The 19,433-nt window shown below is 43.5% G+C and overlaps 1 protein-coding gene across 5 annotated transcripts in view; it reads left to right on the top strand.

The window, feature by feature from the left end:
• Positions 1-19,433, top strand: part of col12a1b (collagen, type XII, alpha 1b) — a 64,059-nt gene that overhangs the window by 4,253 nt on the left and 40,373 nt on the right. For 3 of the 5 annotated variants that reach the window (XM_081717108.1, XM_081717107.1, XM_081717109.1), the window contains exons 4-22: positions 156-299; positions 385-441; positions 1,566-1,829; positions 2,806-2,970; positions 3,558-3,731; positions 3,848-4,138; positions 4,290-4,892; positions 5,655-5,933; positions 6,279-6,554; positions 7,313-7,585; positions 12,426-12,695; positions 14,146-14,412; positions 14,807-14,999; positions 15,082-15,206; positions 16,975-17,124; positions 17,317-17,436; positions 17,554-17,718; positions 18,075-18,221; positions 18,752-18,894. In XM_081717108.1, coding sequence (XP_081573234.1) covers positions 156-299; positions 385-441; positions 1,566-1,829; positions 2,806-2,970; positions 3,558-3,731; positions 3,848-4,138; positions 4,290-4,892; positions 5,655-5,933; positions 6,279-6,554; positions 7,313-7,585; positions 12,426-12,695; positions 14,146-14,412; positions 14,807-14,999; positions 15,082-15,206; positions 16,975-17,124; positions 17,317-17,436; positions 17,554-17,718; positions 18,075-18,221; positions 18,752-18,894 — 4,106 coding nt within the window. Of the gene's footprint in view, positions 1-155; positions 300-384; positions 442-1,565; positions 1,830-2,805; positions 2,971-3,557; positions 3,732-3,847; positions 4,139-4,289; positions 4,893-5,654; positions 5,934-6,278; positions 6,555-7,312; positions 7,586-12,425; positions 12,696-14,145; positions 14,413-14,806; positions 15,000-15,081; positions 15,207-16,974; positions 17,125-17,316; positions 17,437-17,553; positions 17,719-18,074; positions 18,222-18,751; positions 18,895-19,433 lie in introns of those variants that run through there. The other 2 variants (XM_081717110.1, XM_081717111.1) reach the window with 2 other exon arrangements.

The following is a 19,433-nucleotide window of genomic DNA, read 5'->3' as shown; positions in this document are numbered from 1 at the left end:
CTGCTTATGAATTTTCTGAGCTTGTGCTTTTTAAAAAAAAATGTAGCAGGATAGACATTAGATAAACTCATAAATCCAGTTAGGAGTTAAAAGGTTCATTTGCATAAGATGATTTGGTTATGTACGTTGTTTTCTTTTGTCTGGCCCCACTATAGATGAACCTGTGAAAGAGTTTACACTTCCTGCCTCTGCAACAAAAGCCTCAATCAAGGATTTAACTCCTGATGTGGATTACATAGTAACAATATCATCATATTCTAGATCACAAGAGAGTTTACCCATCTCTGGCCAAATCACAAGTAAGTCATGTACTGACTAATACTGTTGTATTGGGTTTTCGGTGTTCCTTGGAGAATTAAATATATTTTCATTTTGTGTTTTTAGTCCAGTCAAGCGGGTCTGAAGGAGGTCCCAGAAGACCACAAGTTTCAGAAGCAGTTAGTGAGTGCATTCGCTCTCTTAACCCCCTTATCTATCATTGCACTTGGCCTCTTGGTTAGGTTCTTCAATTCTTCTGTAGTCTTTATACTTTTTAGAGGAGCTTTAGAAGTATTTTAGCCTACCTTGCTTTACCAATCCTAAACGTCTTTAGCTCATTATCCCACCATGATAAAGTGAGTCAGCCTTTGTCTGAGGTCAGTGGGTCTGTTTTAAGTGCTTGTGCATGCACCCTTTTCGTGCCTGGAGTGAGTGATGGTGATCGCCTGAAACCTCAAAGAGATACCTTGGGATACATTGGAAGCTCCTGCATTCATCTTGGCAGTGCACAAAAAATGAGCAAATGATTAACTACCCAAGGAACATTTCCCCATTTTTAGAGCTTTTCCACTGGCATGGTGTGAATTGTACCCTAAAAGAAAGAAGCAGGAAATATTAGAGTGTGTTCTGCCTTGTGGTTGTACGATTTCTTCCAACTTTTGTTTCTGGATTAGGGAATGCCCCCTTATAAGTAACAAATGGGCTCTCATGCCATTGGAAACACGGATTCATTTTTAAAATGATCGTTAGTTCATGGGAAGTAGCACCAGCTCTGGTACGAACATTGACACATCGAAAAGTGGCATGTGTGAGCTATATGGATTGGAGGATTTGACAGTCTCGTCAGCGGTTCTGCAGAGGCCTGGCACAAATGAGTACTATTTTAATTAAATGTTGCATTACCTAGGAGAAATATTTTTATTGGGCTTTGTCACCTGAGGGCTGAAGGATTTGAAATGTGCCCTGCCTGCAGTTTCCAACAGCATCATCCAAGGGGTAATTGGTTGGCCTTGCTTGCAGAAGCATAAATTAATTGTATTATATTAGACAGAGAGGGGTTCTTTGATTTATAGATAGATATTTGGGCTATCTTATAAGTGTGGAAAACAACATGATTTTTTCATCCATGTAATATTGCCTTACAATATTCTTCCTGGAGATGTCTTAATTTCGTCTTTTGACACCCATAACTCACCCAGCAAAGCCCCATGCTTAAAAATGTGTTGTTTTCGTTAAGGCCATGGTCAGCATGTAAGGGTTTGCACAGGTGACTTTGACACTGACCTCGTGCCTGTTTTTCTTCCCAGAGTGCTCCACCAGTGCGGTCGCGGATGTTGTCTTCCTGGTGGATGGATCATGGAGTGTGGGACGAGACAACTTCCAGCATATCCGCAGTTTCATCTCGGCTGTGGCCGGAGCTTTGGACATTGGAGAGGACAAGAGCCGGGTGGCCGTAGTCCAGTACAGCACGGACACAAGGACAGAGTTCACACTGGACCAATACCTGAGGCGTGGCGAGCTGCTCCGCGCCATCAGCAACCTGCCCTACAAGGGAGGCAATACCATGACAGGTATTTAGAACACACACATTTTATGGCAGATTACTGTGAAGAATCTGCAGTTTACTAGATATTGTTTTATATAATTTTCATACACACATTCAAACACACTGACTCACACACACACACACACACACACACACCCCACACACACACACACAGGCTGCATTGTGTAATAGTGAGTCAGCACAATGCTCTCTGGCTGATTCTAGCTCTGGGCTGATGATGGAAGTTCTCAGCCAAGTGCTGTACAGGCACAGCCAAAATCCCCTCACAGCCTTAACACTTCTTCTCCTGCTCTAGCTGTGTCTCTGCTCATGTAGAGTCCCCACAGCCAAAATCCCCTCACAGCCTTAACACCTCTGCTCCTGTTCTAGCTGTCTCACTGCTCATGTAGAGACCCCACAGCCAAAATCCCCTCACAACCTTAACACCTCTGCTCCTGTTCTAACTGTCTCACTGCTCATGTAGAGACCCCACAGCCAAAATCCCCTCACAGCCTTAACACCTCTGCTCCTGCTCTAGCTGTCTCACTGCTCATGTAGAGTCCCCACAGCCAAAATCCCCTCACAGCCTTAACACTTCTGCTCCTGTTCTAGCTGTCTCACTGCTCATGTAGAGTCCCCACAGCCAAAATCCCCTCACAGTCTTAACACCTCTGCTCCTGCTCTAGCTGTCTCACTGCTCATGTAGAGACCCCACAGCCAAAATCCCCTCACAGTCTTAACATCTCTGCTCCTGCTCTAGCTGTCTCAATGCTCATGTAGGGGCCCATCTTTTCGACAGGAAGACTATATTCCTGTTGTTGCAGTTTTCATTTTAATTTTATGTGACAAAGTAATGATGAGCTTCAATAAAGTGATGTCGATGCATTTGTTTACAAGTTTACTACTTCATTGTTTACTATTACAGTGAACAGTAAAATAGTAATGTCACAGAAATCTTCTTGTAAGGTAAATGGTTTATGTTGTTTGCTGTCACTGCGTAGGCGATGCCTTGGATTATCTGCTTAAAAATATTTTCACTGAGGCATCCGGCGCCAGAAAAGGATTCCCCAAGGTCGCCGTGGTTATCACAGACGGAAAATCACAGGATCCCGTTGAAGAGTACGCCAGAAAGCTGAGGAACAGTGGGGTTGAGATCTTCACCCTGGGTATGTGGGAGTCCTGTGCTACCTCAAAGCCAAACTCATTTGTTTTTATCGTATAACATCTCTGAGCTGCATGCCATTAGGGAGTTCCAGCCTCTCCATACTCACACTTCACAACTCCTGCAGGGAATCATAAAACCAAAAAAAAACAAAACCCCTCATTCCATCAATACTAATCGGATGGGTTTTGCAGATGCTGTCTTCCTTGCTATCATAGTTTCCTACTCGTGAAGGAAAAATAACCTCCCCTCAAAAGTTTTCCACTGACCTGACCTACAGCTCCTTCTTTCAAAGGCACACTCTGAATCCAGCTGCGTTGCTTTAAGTGGGAAATGATAAGTTCCTGCTCTGTTTCACATGTTTATAGAGAATAGCTCACAGGCATTCTGCAAGAACAGGCATTAGTTGTGTTTGATCATTTTCGCATGCTGCTCTTCAGTTTACAATACACATTTGGGATTTACAGGTGTTGACTTTTAACCATAAATGTGTAAAATTCCCCAGTTCTGGCAAGAGTTCAAAATTAAGACCATTCCATTTTATTTTCTAACACTTACCTTTAACACTTTTTTTGTTTCTTTGCCAATCAGGGATCAAAGAGGCATATGAAGAAGAGCTGAAACAAATAGCTTCCACGCCCTACAGTACACATGTGTACCAAGTCTCCAGCTTTGATGTGATCAAAACTGTGCACGAGGCACTCACCACACAGGTGTGTGCAGGAGTGGAGGATCAGCTCAGCTTGCTGGCCAGTGGCGAGGAAGGTAAAAACAAACAGACAAGCAGACAAACAAACAAACAAAAAGGTCACAGTCCATTAGCATATAAGTCAATGTGATTAATAAATACCTTCTCATATCTCTTTGTGATCGGTGGCCAGCGGTTGAGCCAGCTTCAAACCTCCGTGTGATGGAAACAACATCAAAGTCCACGCGGGTGGTGTGGGATGCTTCTCTGGGTGAGGTGACGGGCTACAAACTGCAGCTGGTTCCTATGCTGGCAGGCAGTAAGAGGCAGGAGCTGTATGTGGGCTCCTCCCAGACCTCTGTGAATATTAGAGACCTGTCCCCAGACACAGAGTACAAAATCAGCTTATTCGCCCTAAAAGGCCTCACACCCAGCGAGCCAGTCTCAGTCATGGAAAAGACCGAACCTATCAAAGTGTTACTTGGTAAGAACGACCTTACATCACGTAGTTGCCCTCTGGCACACTGTATCTGCCTAATCTAACAGTCTTAAGCCCTAACACTATTAACAATTATTAAGCATTATGACTCTTGATGAGCGAGGTGTTGCATGTTATCTACCTTTCTCCTTTCTAGAATGTTCTCTTGGAGTGGACGTTCAGGCTGATGTTGTCCTTCTGGTCGATGGGTCGTACAGTATAGGATTACTCAACTTTGCAAAAGTCAGAGCCTTCCTGGAGGTACTCGTCAACTCTTTTGACATTGGACCCCGGAAGGTTCAGATCAGTCTTGTGCAATACAGCAGGGACCCACATACTGAGTTCTACCTGGACACCCATCATGGTCTAAGTGCTGTAATTAAAGCCGTGAGGACGTTCCCATATCGAGGAGGCTCCACCAACACGGGCAAAGCCATGACCTATGTCAGGGAAAAGATCTTCATCGCAAATCGAGGAGCTCGCGCTAACATACCTCGTGTGATGATCCTCATCACAGATGGCAAGTCTTCAGATGCCTTCAAAGACCCAGCCAACAGGCTGAAGAACACAGATGTGGAGATCTTTGCTGTCGGTGTAAAGGATGCCGTGAGGTCAGAACTGGAGGCCATCGCAAACCCTCCAGTAGAAACGCACGTATACACTGTAGAAGATTTCGATGCCTTCCAAAGGATTTCGAAAGAGCTGACCCAGTCGATCTGCCTGCGGATTGAGCAGGAGCTCCTCAACATTAAGAAGAGAAGTGAGTAGCTCTGATGGCACTTTTTTGTTTCCTAATTATATGCTCTTGGAGATCTGAGTCTATGGACATCTTGCCAATGAGTGTTTCTTCTTTAGACTTTTTCAGATGAGAAGTTTAAACTCTGTCTAACCCATTATCTCAGGCCCATGGTTGCTCAGGATTAGATCTCTTTCCAATAAGGTTTATGTCTAATTATGTCTTCTAATTTGATGCTACAATAATCAATGTCACCAGGTTTTGAATTACCAGAGAGCAATGTCTGATCTCAGTTGCTGGTATGATTTATTGTCATTAAGGGTTTTATATTTCAAAGCTATGGCTTCTCAGCTATTGTTTGCAACCAAAGTTCTGACTAAAATAACAACATGTGTATTGCCCACTGCTGTATTGACAATCTCAAATGAGAAGAAAAAGACATGTCATTTAGCCACATGCTTATAATAACAAAAAAAAGATTTTTAAAAATGTATTGCATGTTAATTATTATTATTATTATTATTTATTACTCATGTCAAAACCCACATGCAAATGCTTTTCATTTTGCAGGAGAAAATGGTTAATGCATGTTGCAGCATTCTGCCAAGTGTTACTGTAGTGTAAGGCCTGAAATGTGTTACCTATGGGCCAGTGTTTTGGCAGTGTGCCCATATTATGCAAATAACACAGTTTTGTAATAGAGCGCATTAAATGTTGGGTTAGGGAGATGGTCGCACTTAATTGTTTGAATGAGTACTGATGTTGTGAACCGGCACTGTGTTCCAGGCCTACTCCCACCCAAGTCCCTGAGCTTCTCTGAAATCACCTCCAGAAGCTTTCGGGCCACATGGGATACAGATGCTGTCGACACTGAATCCTACCTGGTCCGGTACAGGCCTGCTGCACACACAGACGCAGACTACATCTCTGTCTTGGTACCAGGAGACACAACCACTACAGTGCTAGTTCACCTCACCCCTCTCACTAAGTATGAAGTCAATGTCTACGCCCAGTATGATAAAGGAGAGAGCTTTCCCCTCACAGGCTTTGAGACCACACTGGAGGGTGAGTCTTTTTCTAAGATTTGCAGGGCTTTACTTTAACGATCGATACAGGACTGTAGGTGCCATGTCATAGCTGTTGGGTTGACAATATAACATCCAGTGAGGAATGTTCTCTCTGTCATGCATAACTGAAGCAAAGTGCAAGTATAAAAACTGCTGATTTTGATTTGTAAACCTTAAGAATATTGTATACCAACGGTAGCATCATTTTTATAATTTTTGTCATTTACATTATTCTTATCTTTTCCACATATTTTAAAATTGTATTTCATTCTCTTTATTTGTTTTACTATATGCATAATTTTTGTCTTTTATGTCATTCTTATCAAGTCAATCTTTTATCCAGAACAGGGAAGTGTACGCAACCTCCGGGTGTCTGAGGAGACCACAGACAGTTTCCGGGTATCGTGGGCGGCGGCTCCGGGCCCCGTGGTGAGGTATAGGCTGACCTATGTGCCTATCAGGGGTGACAGTGCACTACTGGAGGCTGCCACGGTGGGCACAGAGACCAGCATTGTCCTTCAGCCGCTCTTACCCATCACCACCTACAGAGTGAGCGTGGCGGCCGAGTACCCATCAGGCACTGGGGAACAGATGCGAATAGATGGCACCACTAAAGAGGGTGAGTTGCATGGCAGAGGCATGAATCATATTTTCCCCACCTCTGATAATTATTTTTCCAGCCTCATACCCTGCCATCTTTAAAAGATTCTGTCCACACTGAGGTGTCATTAAGCCTTCAGGAAGGGAGTCAGAATGAGGGTTAACCTCAGGCATCACACCTTTCATTGTGGAATGCACATACACCCCCTCCCCCCCCCCACACACACAGGGTGGGTTGGGATTACATGTGAAGCTTCAGGAAACGTTACCCAGATAATGATCATATTCTATAACATGGAAGCCAAATCTCATGGTGGACTGATGGGAATGAGCAGAGGTGATTTCCATTCATCGAGGTAATGAGAATCCAAAATGTTGTTATTATTAGTCAACAAGTTAACATTTGTGGGTGTCCCATCTGGTTCTTGTGGCCTGCTTTTACTAATTCAGCTCTGGAACATTCAGGCACTGTTAGAGGCAGGAGATATGTCCCATTGTGTAACTCTGTTGAGCGGTTCATCCAAATTCCGTTTCATAATGTTTAGATTTTCTCCACACTGTCTATAGGGGAATATCATTTTGTCTTGTACTTTTCCAGTACTAGGTTTAAGCCGTTCTACACAACTGAGCAGTTCATTTTCCATGCTATTGTTTGGTCTGTCTCCCATTTACGAGGACATTTTAACCATATTTAATGATATCAAGTGATGGCTGTGTATGCATCCACCAGCGTGGCTCTTGTCTTTAATGCTGCTGCTCAAATGTTGCTCTTGGCAGAGCATGGCATGCCTCGGAACCTGCGAGTGTTTGACGAGACACTGTCATCAATGCATGTGGTGTGGGAGGCGGCCCAAGGCAAGGTGCTGCAGTACATGGTGTCGTACCAGCCAACAGCAGGTGGAGAGACCAAGGAGGTAGTGGTGAGGGGTGAGAGCACAGCCACTCTGCTAAGAAACCTGCAGCCAGACACCGAGTACCAGCTGGCTGTGAGAGCTCGCTATGCCTCAGGCCTCGGACCACCACTGGAGGGCACTGGCACTACTCTGGAAGGTGAATGGCAGATATTAATGTTTGTGTGTATGTGTGTTTGAGTGTGTGTGTCTTATATGTCTGTTCTCTAGTCATGTATGTGGTAAGACTATTGTGCATAAACTGACTGATAATACACATCGTAACTTGATTTTTACAGAACACCCCTGAAATACTTTGTTCATCACCATATTTTCATATTTATAATCATTTTTTTGCACATTAGTTTTGAAACTTTATAAAAATGACCTGCACTTTTTCAAGCACTCTGTGAATTGCTGTAGTCTGGCCATGCAAGTGAGAACTTGTTCTCAGTCAGTTGTCTTCAGAGTAGTTCAGTGTTGCATTACAGTGGTTCTAAGACTTCCATTTTTTCTCAGACAGATTAAGAGCCACTAACTTGCCTGGCTCTGGATCTCAGAGTCAGTTTCAGAGCTCTGCCCTCCTGTATAGGCGGGAATAACAAACAGTTTTAGTGCAGCCATCTGGAGGTTCTGTGGCTGTGGTCACTGGGGCACAGGTCAGACCTTTAACACCCCTAGTGAGACTTAAAGGTGAAACTGCTGGGCTTGGGGCCTTGACCCCACAACATAGTCTCGGTTTATCTTAACAATGTAATCATGAGCAAATCTCTGCAAATGGTACTTATCCTGTGGGGCAGGGTGAGGAGAGATGGAAGGACTTGAGTCAGGTTTCAGCAATGACAGACAGCTCAGCTTGGTACCCCTGCATCATATAGCCCCGTTGACCCATATGGGTCAATGACTCTTGAGTTCGACTGAAGCTGAGGGAAATGGGAGCTTACTGGATGTCAGTGATGTGCATGTGCTGTTTGTGGGTAGGGGAAGAGGCTGGCTGTGGAGTGGTTTGGGTTTGACTGCAGGATTTATGGGACTTGGTGTCTGATTCTGGGTGAGGGATGGGTGAGTTGGGGTGAACTTGCTTATTGTCCTCACTTGTGCAGCACCCATATTGAAAGGCTGGTTTGGTTGGAGCATGAATTTGGTGTGGCGTGTGTGTGTGTGTTTGCATGTGTCTGTGTGTATGTATGGTGATAGTGGTAGTAGGGAGGGGGTCTGTGAGTCATTTACTGTTGGTGCTGCTCATCTTGTGAGGACTTGCTTGGAATGCAGCACACCTATTTTCTGCCTCTGCCTGATTGCTCCTTTGCTGGTAAGAGGGGATAATCTGGACCCTTTCCTGCCTTACATCTCTCAAGCTGTATGGAATCAGTTCGACCAGTGGCCACCAAACCACATTGATAATAATATTACTGCCTCCTGCTATCAATTGCCCAGTGGAGCAAGTGTTGGGTAAGGCTCACTGAACAGCAAGCTCACAGATACGTACATAATCCAGTAAGCACACAGCTACTGCGGAATAGAAGAGCAACATACTTTAGAGTGCTTTCAACGAAGAAAAACTCTTCCACTGCTTACTTCTAGAAGTGGTGACAAGAATGGAGGCTCCGACATACCCTAGCACCTAGAAGCTTTGATAATGGTGGGTAATTGGGGGTTGGGGGTCCTATGGCTTGGTGGTTTGTCTGGAGCCTGGTCCTAGGACGTGTACATGCTTGTTGACAGAAGACAGTCATTAGGCACATAGCATGCATCTATTTGCGCTCTTAACTCTCTTTAGCATTTTCCATCTGAGGTGTGAGATTTTTTAAGGTGTGGGTGGTGGGCAGTTCTTTGCTAAATGTTTTGAGTGAAGAGAGACTTGTGAAATCAGTTCAGGATTCCAAGTTAAAAAGAACAAAACCAAAAAGGATATATAAAAGTCCCTGTCTCACCGTTCTACTTGGTGATTTTGTATTTTTTTTTTCACACCCAGGCCTTCCAAAAGAGGCTTGGGAGCTTGAGGGAGTGGCTCAAGAATTTTCATTGTGTCTAGAATTGCGCGCTTCTGGACTGAGGCCAGTGCTATCATTCTATGGATGTTTTGGAGCCACTCCTTCAGCTTAGGGGCCATAGCCATAAATGCCCCTAACTCTGGACATCCTTGGTGTTAAACATTCCATTTCCTCTTTTAGTCCCTGTAATCTCTTCCTTCCTTTGGAAGTTTACATCACTTTGGAGTACCACATCTATTACCACTGTTTTCTCTATCTTATCTTTTGATCATTATGCCTGTTTGGTTTGCCATTACTTGCTTGTCTGTTTAAATCTAGAAGCCCCACAGGATGGCTTGGCTTTGTTATATATGCCGCTCTCTGTGACTCTTCTTACTTGAATGATACATACATATAAAGATCTGATTAAGTTTAGTTTAGCCTCCAATGTTCCAGTGTCTCTGCTCTGAACTACCAGTCCAGGACTCAGTCAGCACATCATTTCCCGGAACAAGCAAAAAAGCAAAAAAAAAAAGAAGAAGTGGGTCCTAAACTAAAAACTAACCCCACATCATCATGGGGTTTTAAATTTTTTATGTTTTTACTGATTCAGCATGCAGGTGGCCAAAAAACCCAAGAAATAACCCCAAATCAGACCCTTCTGACACTGGGTGGAAAATGACATCATGGAATGAATTCCTGTTCCAACTGAATTTCATGCTTGCAAAGAAACCGAATCAGACGAAGAAAAATGACAAGTTGTCATATTAGGAACTGGGAGACGCGAAGCGTATGGAACATGTTACCTTTGCACTTCAAAGCAGGGTGAACACGTTGCTCCGAGGGGACTCTCTCTTCTGGATGGCTCATTTCATGAAGTAAATGTGAGACATATTATGGGGGGAAGGAAAATACAAATAGAAATTAAATGCATCTCAATGAGTTGGGGTGGCGAGGGCCAGCGATGACTTTCCCTGGACAGGGTTTCCCCACATGGGGACCAGCAGTTAAGCTTCCTCTTCCATGGATGACCCTCCTCTCCCTGCTATGTGCCAGAACACATAATGCATTCAAGATGGGCTTGCTCCCTGGCTCTTGACCCCGGGGTGGTAATTAAAACAAATAGTGTATACCTATTCAGCACTTGCTTCAGGTGGTGAACTTCAAAAGCTTGTGGTTTCACAGAGAATTTGTTTCATATGCCTCTTTGGCTTAGGTGGCATGTTGCCACTTTGTCTTAGGTGGCATGTTGCCATTTTGACTTATGGGGCATGTCAGGGAGAGATGCAGCAATGTGCTGGAGGTTCAAAGGTGGGTCTTAGAGTAGTTGAATGACAAAGGATGGCAAATACAGAGTGAAGAATGTCTGCTAACACACTGATGAATCACACTGTACTGCTACATTGCTATCTCTAGGATCGGGAGACCTTTTGTGCCTTGGTATGCAGTGACAAAAAGGAGAAAGATAATATTCTAGAATGTGATTACAGGGTCTGTTGGCAGGCGTTGCTGGTTATAAGAGAGGTCTGAGGCTGGCCCAGCCCTCTGCCTTGAAGCCAGGAATCCTGAAGCTGTGAAAATGGGAAACTTTAAAAATTGGAGGCAAAATGGCAGCCAGGAGCATCTCAGACGTCATTGTAGTCCGGTGACTCTGCACATGTGCAGTAAAAATAAGGAAATGAAAATCAGTCCAGAGCTCGAAGGAGTGCATTTGGGGAATATTCTGCGTGATAGATTATTTTTGGCAGAGCAGTTGGAAAGATTTAGTTCAGAATCAGACTTAGTTTACTCAGCGATGTATAAAATTAAACACATGCTTAAAGCAAATCCAAGCCTCCCTAACAGTTTTAAGCAAGAAGACTCTCTTTGGTCCATGTACTTTTTGGTATAAAAGTAGATATTTGTTTTGAACTGATGAGTCACATCTTAGCTTTTAGTGGCTAAATCACTTTTGCTGAAATAAAGGCAAGCAATGGAGAACACTTGACTTCAAAATAATGCTTCTCACTTAAATAGTTTTAGTATTGCTGGGCAAGTTTAATATGAATAATCCCATTCTGTGGGATTATTATATATAAATCATTGTGTACAATGTAAATTCTGTATACTCAGTTGACGTATGGCCACATTACTTTCTTTGGTGGAAGCAACTCCTATGCATAATCTTTACTTCAACATAGATATTAGCTATATAGTTGAAAATTGAGCATCCCCTTTGATTGGATTACAACATTAAAAGGTGGATTTTCAAGCAAATGTGAACCATTTTACAGTTTTACTGCATGTGACTGACTTGAAAGCAAAATAATGTAGATTATAGCAGTAATTCTCCATCCAGTCTTCGTTTCACATTGCAACATGTTGACAAATGATGTTGGATCCACATAGACATGTGCTAGACTTTCCTTGGTGGTAAGTCCCCATGCACGCTTGTGAATCCCAGTGCTTACACACTTTGGTCACTTTGATGTCCATTACAGCATTCAGTGTATATGTGGAACAGATGTTTTATAGGGGACACAGACACAGACTCCAGTTTACAAAACCATATGGCATTAGATTGGGAATGAAAGCTTATAGAAGTAGACTGTAAGTCTAGCACTGTGAGATAAAAGTTATGATCATAATGAGGACTTCTCAGTGTAGTTATTGCAATGGATGGTATATAGCACATGGTTTTCTTTGGTGCTCTGGACCTGTGTGGGTGTGCATTTGTGCATGTGTGCCTATATATGCAGCTTTTAAGATCTACAGTTTTATGGATAAATGGGTCTTCAACATTAGAGCATTTTTTTTTCTCCTAACACCTGTTAAGGTAGAGGATAGATGAAGAGAAATGAATAGTGTACTTCTGCACATATATCAAAAGCCCAATATGTGTATGTATGTGTTGAAGTGAAGAGGAAGGATGAATATACAGATGATCTAATTTTTCTGTGTCCCTCCAATAATGTGAGTTGAATAATGAATTCCTCATTGAGTTGTGTCTTACTGAACGATATGTACGGGTGTGTACTTTTTCCACAGACCTTGGCTCCCCACGAGACCTGATAACCAGTGATGTGACACACACAAAGTTTAAGGTGTCATGGTCGGCTGCCCCAGGACGTGTGCTGCAGTACCGCGTGCGCTGGAAGTCCCGGTTCAGCGCCGAGTCCGGGGAGAAGATGGTACCCGGGGATGTAATCAGCACTCTCCTGGAGGGTCTCACCCCGGAGACCCTCTACCAGGTGTCTGTCTTCGCCTTGTACAGGCTTGGAGAGGGAGAACCACTGGTTGGAGAAGAAACTACTGATGGTATGTTCCATTTTGAACATACAAAGATTGTCTGAAATAAACCTGAAATTAACAAGGGGCAGGAGTGGCTTGTGCTTATCAGGCACAACTGTTGCTGGGTCCTTTGCATGTAAAAAGAATGAAAGAAGTACTAAAAAAGGCTGGAGCAGGGAGATTGTTGGGGGGGGGGGGGGAGGTTTCGCAGAAACACATTAGGATGTTATAAGAACTTTGCTGGAGTCACTTAATAAGAGTCTATTTAATGACCGTGACATTGCCGTTTCTAAAAGAGCCATTCAGATGTCACTACTTATATTTTCATGTTATTCGTTTAATAAAGAAATTTTAATAATTTAATGAATAACTTTTAATAAAGAACACTTATGCTTTTAATAAACAACTTTTGGAGAGGCCTTTGGATTTGTGCACATTGAGAAACCCCTAGAGCGAAAACAGACTGAATGAAGATGATGGACTTGTCTCAGCCTCTACTAAATTATTAGATTTAATGCTGCAGAAATACCCGAGGATACACTGAGAAACTGACTGCATATAAAGCCATGTTCATGTGCTTCTTACTACAGCCGGGGCACTTGGTCTGATAGTTGTAAAAAAAAATGTGACGAATCTTTAGGGGTAGTTAAAAAGTTTGTTTTTCGCTGAGGATGTGTACATGGAGGGGTGGCTGGGTGCCAGTCAGTGGTGTATTAAATGGACCTGACCCTCTGGGCTGTGGTGATTGCTCCTCAGTGGAAAAAGTGAGATGATAATAGTGGCAGGAGTTCGCTGACAGCAAGGGTGCGGAAGGGGGGGTGGAAAATGTGTGTGCGCGTGGGGGGGTGGGTGAAATAGCATCACTTAAAAGCATGCATGTGTGCACAAAAGGCTGAAATTTGGGTTGTATGGTCTGTAATGCTTTCTAACAGACTTGCAACACGGTTAGTTAAGAACTGCATGCCTCTCCAGCTATACACGAACACACAGGGGAATGTTACATAAGGAGGATATATGACACTATATGAGTAGACATTTGCTATTCATTAAAATATCCTCCTAGTAAAAGCTTGTAGTTGGAGTAATTAGCAGTTTGGATGAGGCTGCCTATAGAAGAGTATGAGAAGGAAAAAGATCTTAATATACAGCCTCTGGCTCTGCTGATGAGGAAATGACAGCGGAACAGTCAAAAGCTCTTTAGTGAAATGACACACACAAGGGAAGAAAAGGACTCAAAGAAATAACCTCAAAGCTCGTGCGTTCTTATGTACTTGTGTACTTATCTAACATGAACAGCATCCAGTTTTAATTTGCTAGAAGTTGCAATCCTTAGACAATTATACAAAAGCACAAATTAAAATGAATAACCATGCAAAACTTGAAATGTTGTGGACTTTACCCAAAGAGTATGCTTCTGCACCTGTAAATCCTAAATGTTCCACTCCCACTTCAACCTTGTTTTGGCCACTGTCTCCAGCCTCTTCTGCTGCCAAGAAGTTGACAGTGTCTGATGAGACGGAGCGGACGATGAGAGTGTCTTGGCAAGTGGCGCCAGGCAAGGTGCTGAGCTACAGGCTTGTGTATTCGCCCCAGCTGGGTGGCAAGGAGATGATGATGAAAGTTCCGGCCAACGTCACCACCACCATGCTGAGGAAGCTGCAGCCGTTGACCACCTACGACATCACCGTGCTGCCCATTTACAAACATGGAGAAGGCAAAGCAAGGCAAGGAGTAGGAACCACATGTACGTTGGCCCATAATTCACAGCCCATGAGTCGCAAAATTGTGCAAGTGCATTGTGGGAATTAGGGTGTGCGCCTGTGTGTGTGTGTGTGTGTGTGTGTGTGTGTCTGTGTGCACAGCAAATTCAAAACGCTACATTTGTAAAATAAAACTGACTGTTGACAGATCCTAAGTGTGACACACATGGTATGTTAAGATACAGACATGCACTTGATTCAGCGGCAGGTAAGAGCTGCCATGATTTCTTGTTGGGTCTTCACAAGTGGTGCGTTTTATGGCATGCCACCACTGTGAAGTATGAGGGAGAGTATGTGCTTCAGCTGGTCAGCAGGGTATGTCTTTTCTCCTGGGTCAGTGTGTGCTCAGATTGCTGTTGCTTCTCTGTTCTCATGCAGTGTCACCTTATAAAGCGCCGAGGAACCTGCAGACCTCCGAGCCGACCAAGACCAGCTTCCGGGTTTCGTGGGACCCTGCGCCCGGTGATGTGCGTGGCTACAAAGTCACTTTCCACCCCAGTGACAATGAGGTGAACCAGGGTGAGCTTGAGGTTGGACCCTACGACAACACGGTCGTCCTGGAAGAGTTGAGGTAGGACACCAAAATACTGAGATAGTAACTCTTATCATCTTGTCTGTGGAACTCATCTAGCCTTGTCTTATTTTGATCATAGAGCAGGAACTATGTACTCTGTGGCTGTTTTCGGAATGTTTGATGGAGGACAGAGTTTGCCATTGGCTGGCGAGGAGAAGACTACCCTTATGGATGCTCCCGATACACTTCCTGTTTCCCTCACTGGTAAAACCACTTAAACTGATGCTCACGCAACAGCAACAACTTCTCCCGCAGACACACACATGGCCCAGCAACTTACACTTGTGTCACATTGGAACACAAACACTCGCTTACTTTATAATACAAAATTCAGTAAATACCACCAATTATATGAAGCACTTGACTGCACCTATTGTTTAGCATTGAGCATATTTTGTGTTTTTTTCTTGAAGAGCTTCTCTGATTATTGCTTCAGGGAATGTTGTTATTTCCATATTTGCCATTATTTGCCAGAGTCTTGATACATTTCAGCATTAATACCATGATATGCCTTACTGTTTCACAGAAATCAAACAAGCACGAGGAATGCAACATCTATGTACCACACATACCTTAACACCTACTGACATGGGAACATCTGTTTCATTTTCCTTCACCTTCCTCACTTTAATTGTTTGGTGCTGCGAGAAGGCACCCTTAAAAAAAACTACTCTGCTTTCACTTAATGGCAATTTCACAGCCAAGAGAGGGAGAAAAAGAGAGAAAGAGTGCAAGAGAGAACGGGGCGGGGGAGGGGGGGTGTTTCTGTGCAGCACGAGGCTACAAAAATGTTATGTTTCTTCTTAGTGAGCTAAGAGGCTGACCCTGGGCAGCAACTCTTCCCATAATAGAGAGCAGGTACAGCGTTTCTGTGCCCCATATGGACCAGCCTGACTTCTTATCCCAAGGAATTCCAATGTCATGTCTAGATAAAAAGCTGGTCAAGTGAATAATTGGTGGAAACAGTCCTGCTTAGGAGTGATCTGGTGTTTGGCATACAATGACCAGCCAGGAAACGTGTTTTTCATTAATTTTCTTTTTTTCTTACTATAAACTTTTTTTCCCCCTATAAGACCCAGCTATCCTCTATGGAAGCAGCTAGCTGAGGTGATGAACTAAAAGTGGGCATTCAGAAGTGATAGCTGCAGCGCATTTACACGTTTCTAAGGGCTTAGACAGCCTAATGCAAAAGGCTCACTCAACACTAACAGCTAAGCCATTGCTCTGCTATACATCAGTGCTCCTCTATGCTCTGAGGCCCTCACACAGCAAGCAGCCTTCCTGCTCTTTCCTGCTGAATGCAATGGCGAATAAATCGATGTCACGTAACCTGTTTGCAATTGCAGAGAGAGCAGCGGGGTGCATGGCACACCGCTCGGCGAACTCGTCTGGGCTCTAGCGTGCGGAGAAGTGGAGAGCTGAGTGTCTCTCACCAGTTTGCAGGTGTCTGGGGCTGGGCAAAAACAAAGAAAGAAAGATCTTATCCAGCATGGAGGAGGAATGTGCCATAATACAGAGCGGGCCTTACTCGTATATCACTCACCCAAATGCTGTTTGCTGATTGGTGAGATGGAGGTCATGTTGGCTCCAGCAAAAAAAAAAAAAAAAAAAAGGTGCCAGGGAGCCCTTGGAAACAGAAGGGGAAGGAAGACGTTGAGGGGAGAAGACAGAAGACATAAGTATTTGTGAAATCTGTCAATTTTTCCAAGAAAAGAAATAAAAAAGATAAATCATTTGCTTGAAGTGTGATGTTTGTTAAGTGCTTTTCTGAGTTGTGGTTTTGGTTGTAGTGGTGTTTCTGTGTTGCCAGTGTTGGTGTGTTTGTCTCCTTCTTATCGGCCTTCCTGCTGAGCTCCTTTCCATTCGTCTTCCCCTTGAACTTGGTCAGGCCTCGAAGATTATGTGGTCACCTTATTCTGAGGCTACTCTTGGCTGTTGTCTCTGTGTGACTGGTGTCCTCAATCCTCAACAGATGCTCGGTGTAAGACCACAGCCAAGGCCGATATAGTTCTCCTGGTAGACGGCTCCTGGAGTATTGGCCGCGTGAACTTCAAAACCATTCGGTCATTTATTGCTCGCATGGTGGGTGTCTTTGACATCAGCCCCAACAAGATTCAGATTGGTAAGGCTCTTGCTCGTTTGGAATGTTCTGAGCTTTTTTAGAGATGGTAAAACTGTAGATTTATGGAAAACACATAACACGTTTGGTATCCAGATGTGAGCCCAATTCAGGGCCCCATATTGAGTTATTAGCTGGAATTTGCAGTATAGTTTCACATAAATGTGTGAAGCAATGAAATCTGATTTTTCTCAGGTCTTGCTCAGTACAGTGGAGACCCCAAGACTGAGTGGCATCTTAATGCCCACAGAACCCGCAAATCTCTCTTAAATGCCATAGCCAACCTGCCATACAAAGGCGGAAACACCATGACAGGTATCACAGTTTGCTTTATAACCATTGGTTATTGATGTGTGAAGCACACACTCCCTCCTCTATGGACACAAATTTAGATTGTTGAAGTGCTTTTCTTCTCATCTTGTTACTTGATAGGTCTGGCTTTGAAGTACATCCTGCAGAACAACTTCAAACCAAATGTGGGCCTCAGGCCTGACTCCCGTAAAATCGGCGTCCTCATTACTGATGGCAAGTCACAGGATGAGATTATCATCAGCTCTCAGAACCTGCGTGATGAGGGCATCGAGCTCTATGCCATTGGTGGGTGACTATTTAAGCAGTTTCATGCATACCGCTTGCTGGTAGAAATGTAAAGTAATACTACCAGTCATTTCACCTTGCTTGCTACTGATGAGAATTTTGGTTCCTGATTTCTTAAGGGAACATACTTAAAAATAGCAGCATTAGAAAATAAGTGATAAAATGTTTACATGCATTGGCAGTAGTAAAATGATTGTGGATTGCTGTATGCTTTTCCAGGTGGGATGCATTGCGCCCATTTGCAGCCAGTCCCACTAGGATCCTCTAATTTGGCAGTCTGGCTTGCATGTTTTTAGCAGAGTGAATGTGAGGTTTGGAATTACCCAGTAGACACTCTGCCTTGGTTTCATGCCTAGGTGTGAAGAATGCTGATGAGAATGAGTTGCGGTCTATTGCCTCTGACCCAGATGAGATCCACATGTACAATGTTAATGACTTTTCCTTCCTACTGGACATCGTGGATGACCTCTCGGACAATCTTTGTAACAGCGTCAAAGGACTGGGTAACCCCTTTGTTCATGCAGAAACAAACAAAACAAAAACAAAAAACAAACTAATGCAAACACCACTGTAAACATGCTTTGAGGCTGAGCTGTTTTCTGAATGCCAGAGCCTATTAATACTGATATTGTGAGACTGTTTTGGAATGACAAACAATGACTGAATTATAATACTTGAAGCTGGGAATGATCTTTTACTGCAGAATTATGGAACATAAGTCTAGAAGAGGAGGCCTCGATTATTAATCAGAGCAACATGGTTTGGCTGAACTGAACTTCTCAACCGCTTGCCAACCATTGTGGATGTTAACCCTCGAGCCTCTTTGCCAATTTGTTTTTGAAATAGCTTTCGCTCAAAGCATAGCAATGTCATAACTCTATGTTGGAGACCATTGGTTGAGCGCAGATAGTGGTTTACCTAACTGTTTTGAAACCGGCTTATAGGGTGAATTTGCAGCTCACTTGTGTCCTGGTTTGAAGGCTATTTGACACCTCATAAATATATAAATTTTTAACATTGCTCACGGAACCAGGAGGAGGCCCAGGCACTCCGACTGACCTGGAGACGTCAGAGGTCACTCACCACTCCTTCCAGGTCACATGGATGCCTCCTGATGAGCCTGTTGAGAAGTTCCGCCTAGAATACGTCCCAGTTGCTGGAGAGGAAACAAAAGTGGTGAGAGAACCCAGCTAGCATTGGAATTACACACCAGTTCACTTCACAGTGTAGACATACTTCACACTTATTAATAAGTGAATTCATTTTTTAAAATTGGATGTAAAACAACTAATACCAAAGGTATGTAGATAAACAGACAAATTAGTGTTAATAGTGTCTGTATTCTTGACTACATTTATTTGTTAGTATTGCTTTTATTTCTCCATCTATAGCACTTTTCCTCCATTACAGACATTATAAAGTAATGTTTCTAGGCTTGGTAAAAATTATTGTCACGGCCCGAGTGCCGCAGGACGTTGAGCATGACTCTAAGACTCCCTTGACAAAATTAAACATTTAATGACAGAAAACATAAAGGACACTCATGGCACTCACACATAACACTAATAGACAGGAACACACAAACAATATAAACAGTGACAACATAAAATGATACAAACATGGGGCTATAGTAACAGTGGCTATACACTCCTTGACAGTAACATCACACTAACACGAACAATGACCAACAATGAGGCTCAGACTGACAGGGGTTT

This window comes from Electrophorus electricus, chromosome 7 (genome assembly GCF_041902795.1).
Source record: "Electrophorus electricus isolate QZ-2024a chromosome 7, ASM4190279v1, whole genome shotgun sequence".
NCBI lineage: Eukaryota > Metazoa > Chordata > Actinopteri > Gymnotiformes > Gymnotidae > Electrophorus > Electrophorus electricus.
This window is presented reverse-complemented; position numbering and strand designations above follow the sequence as displayed.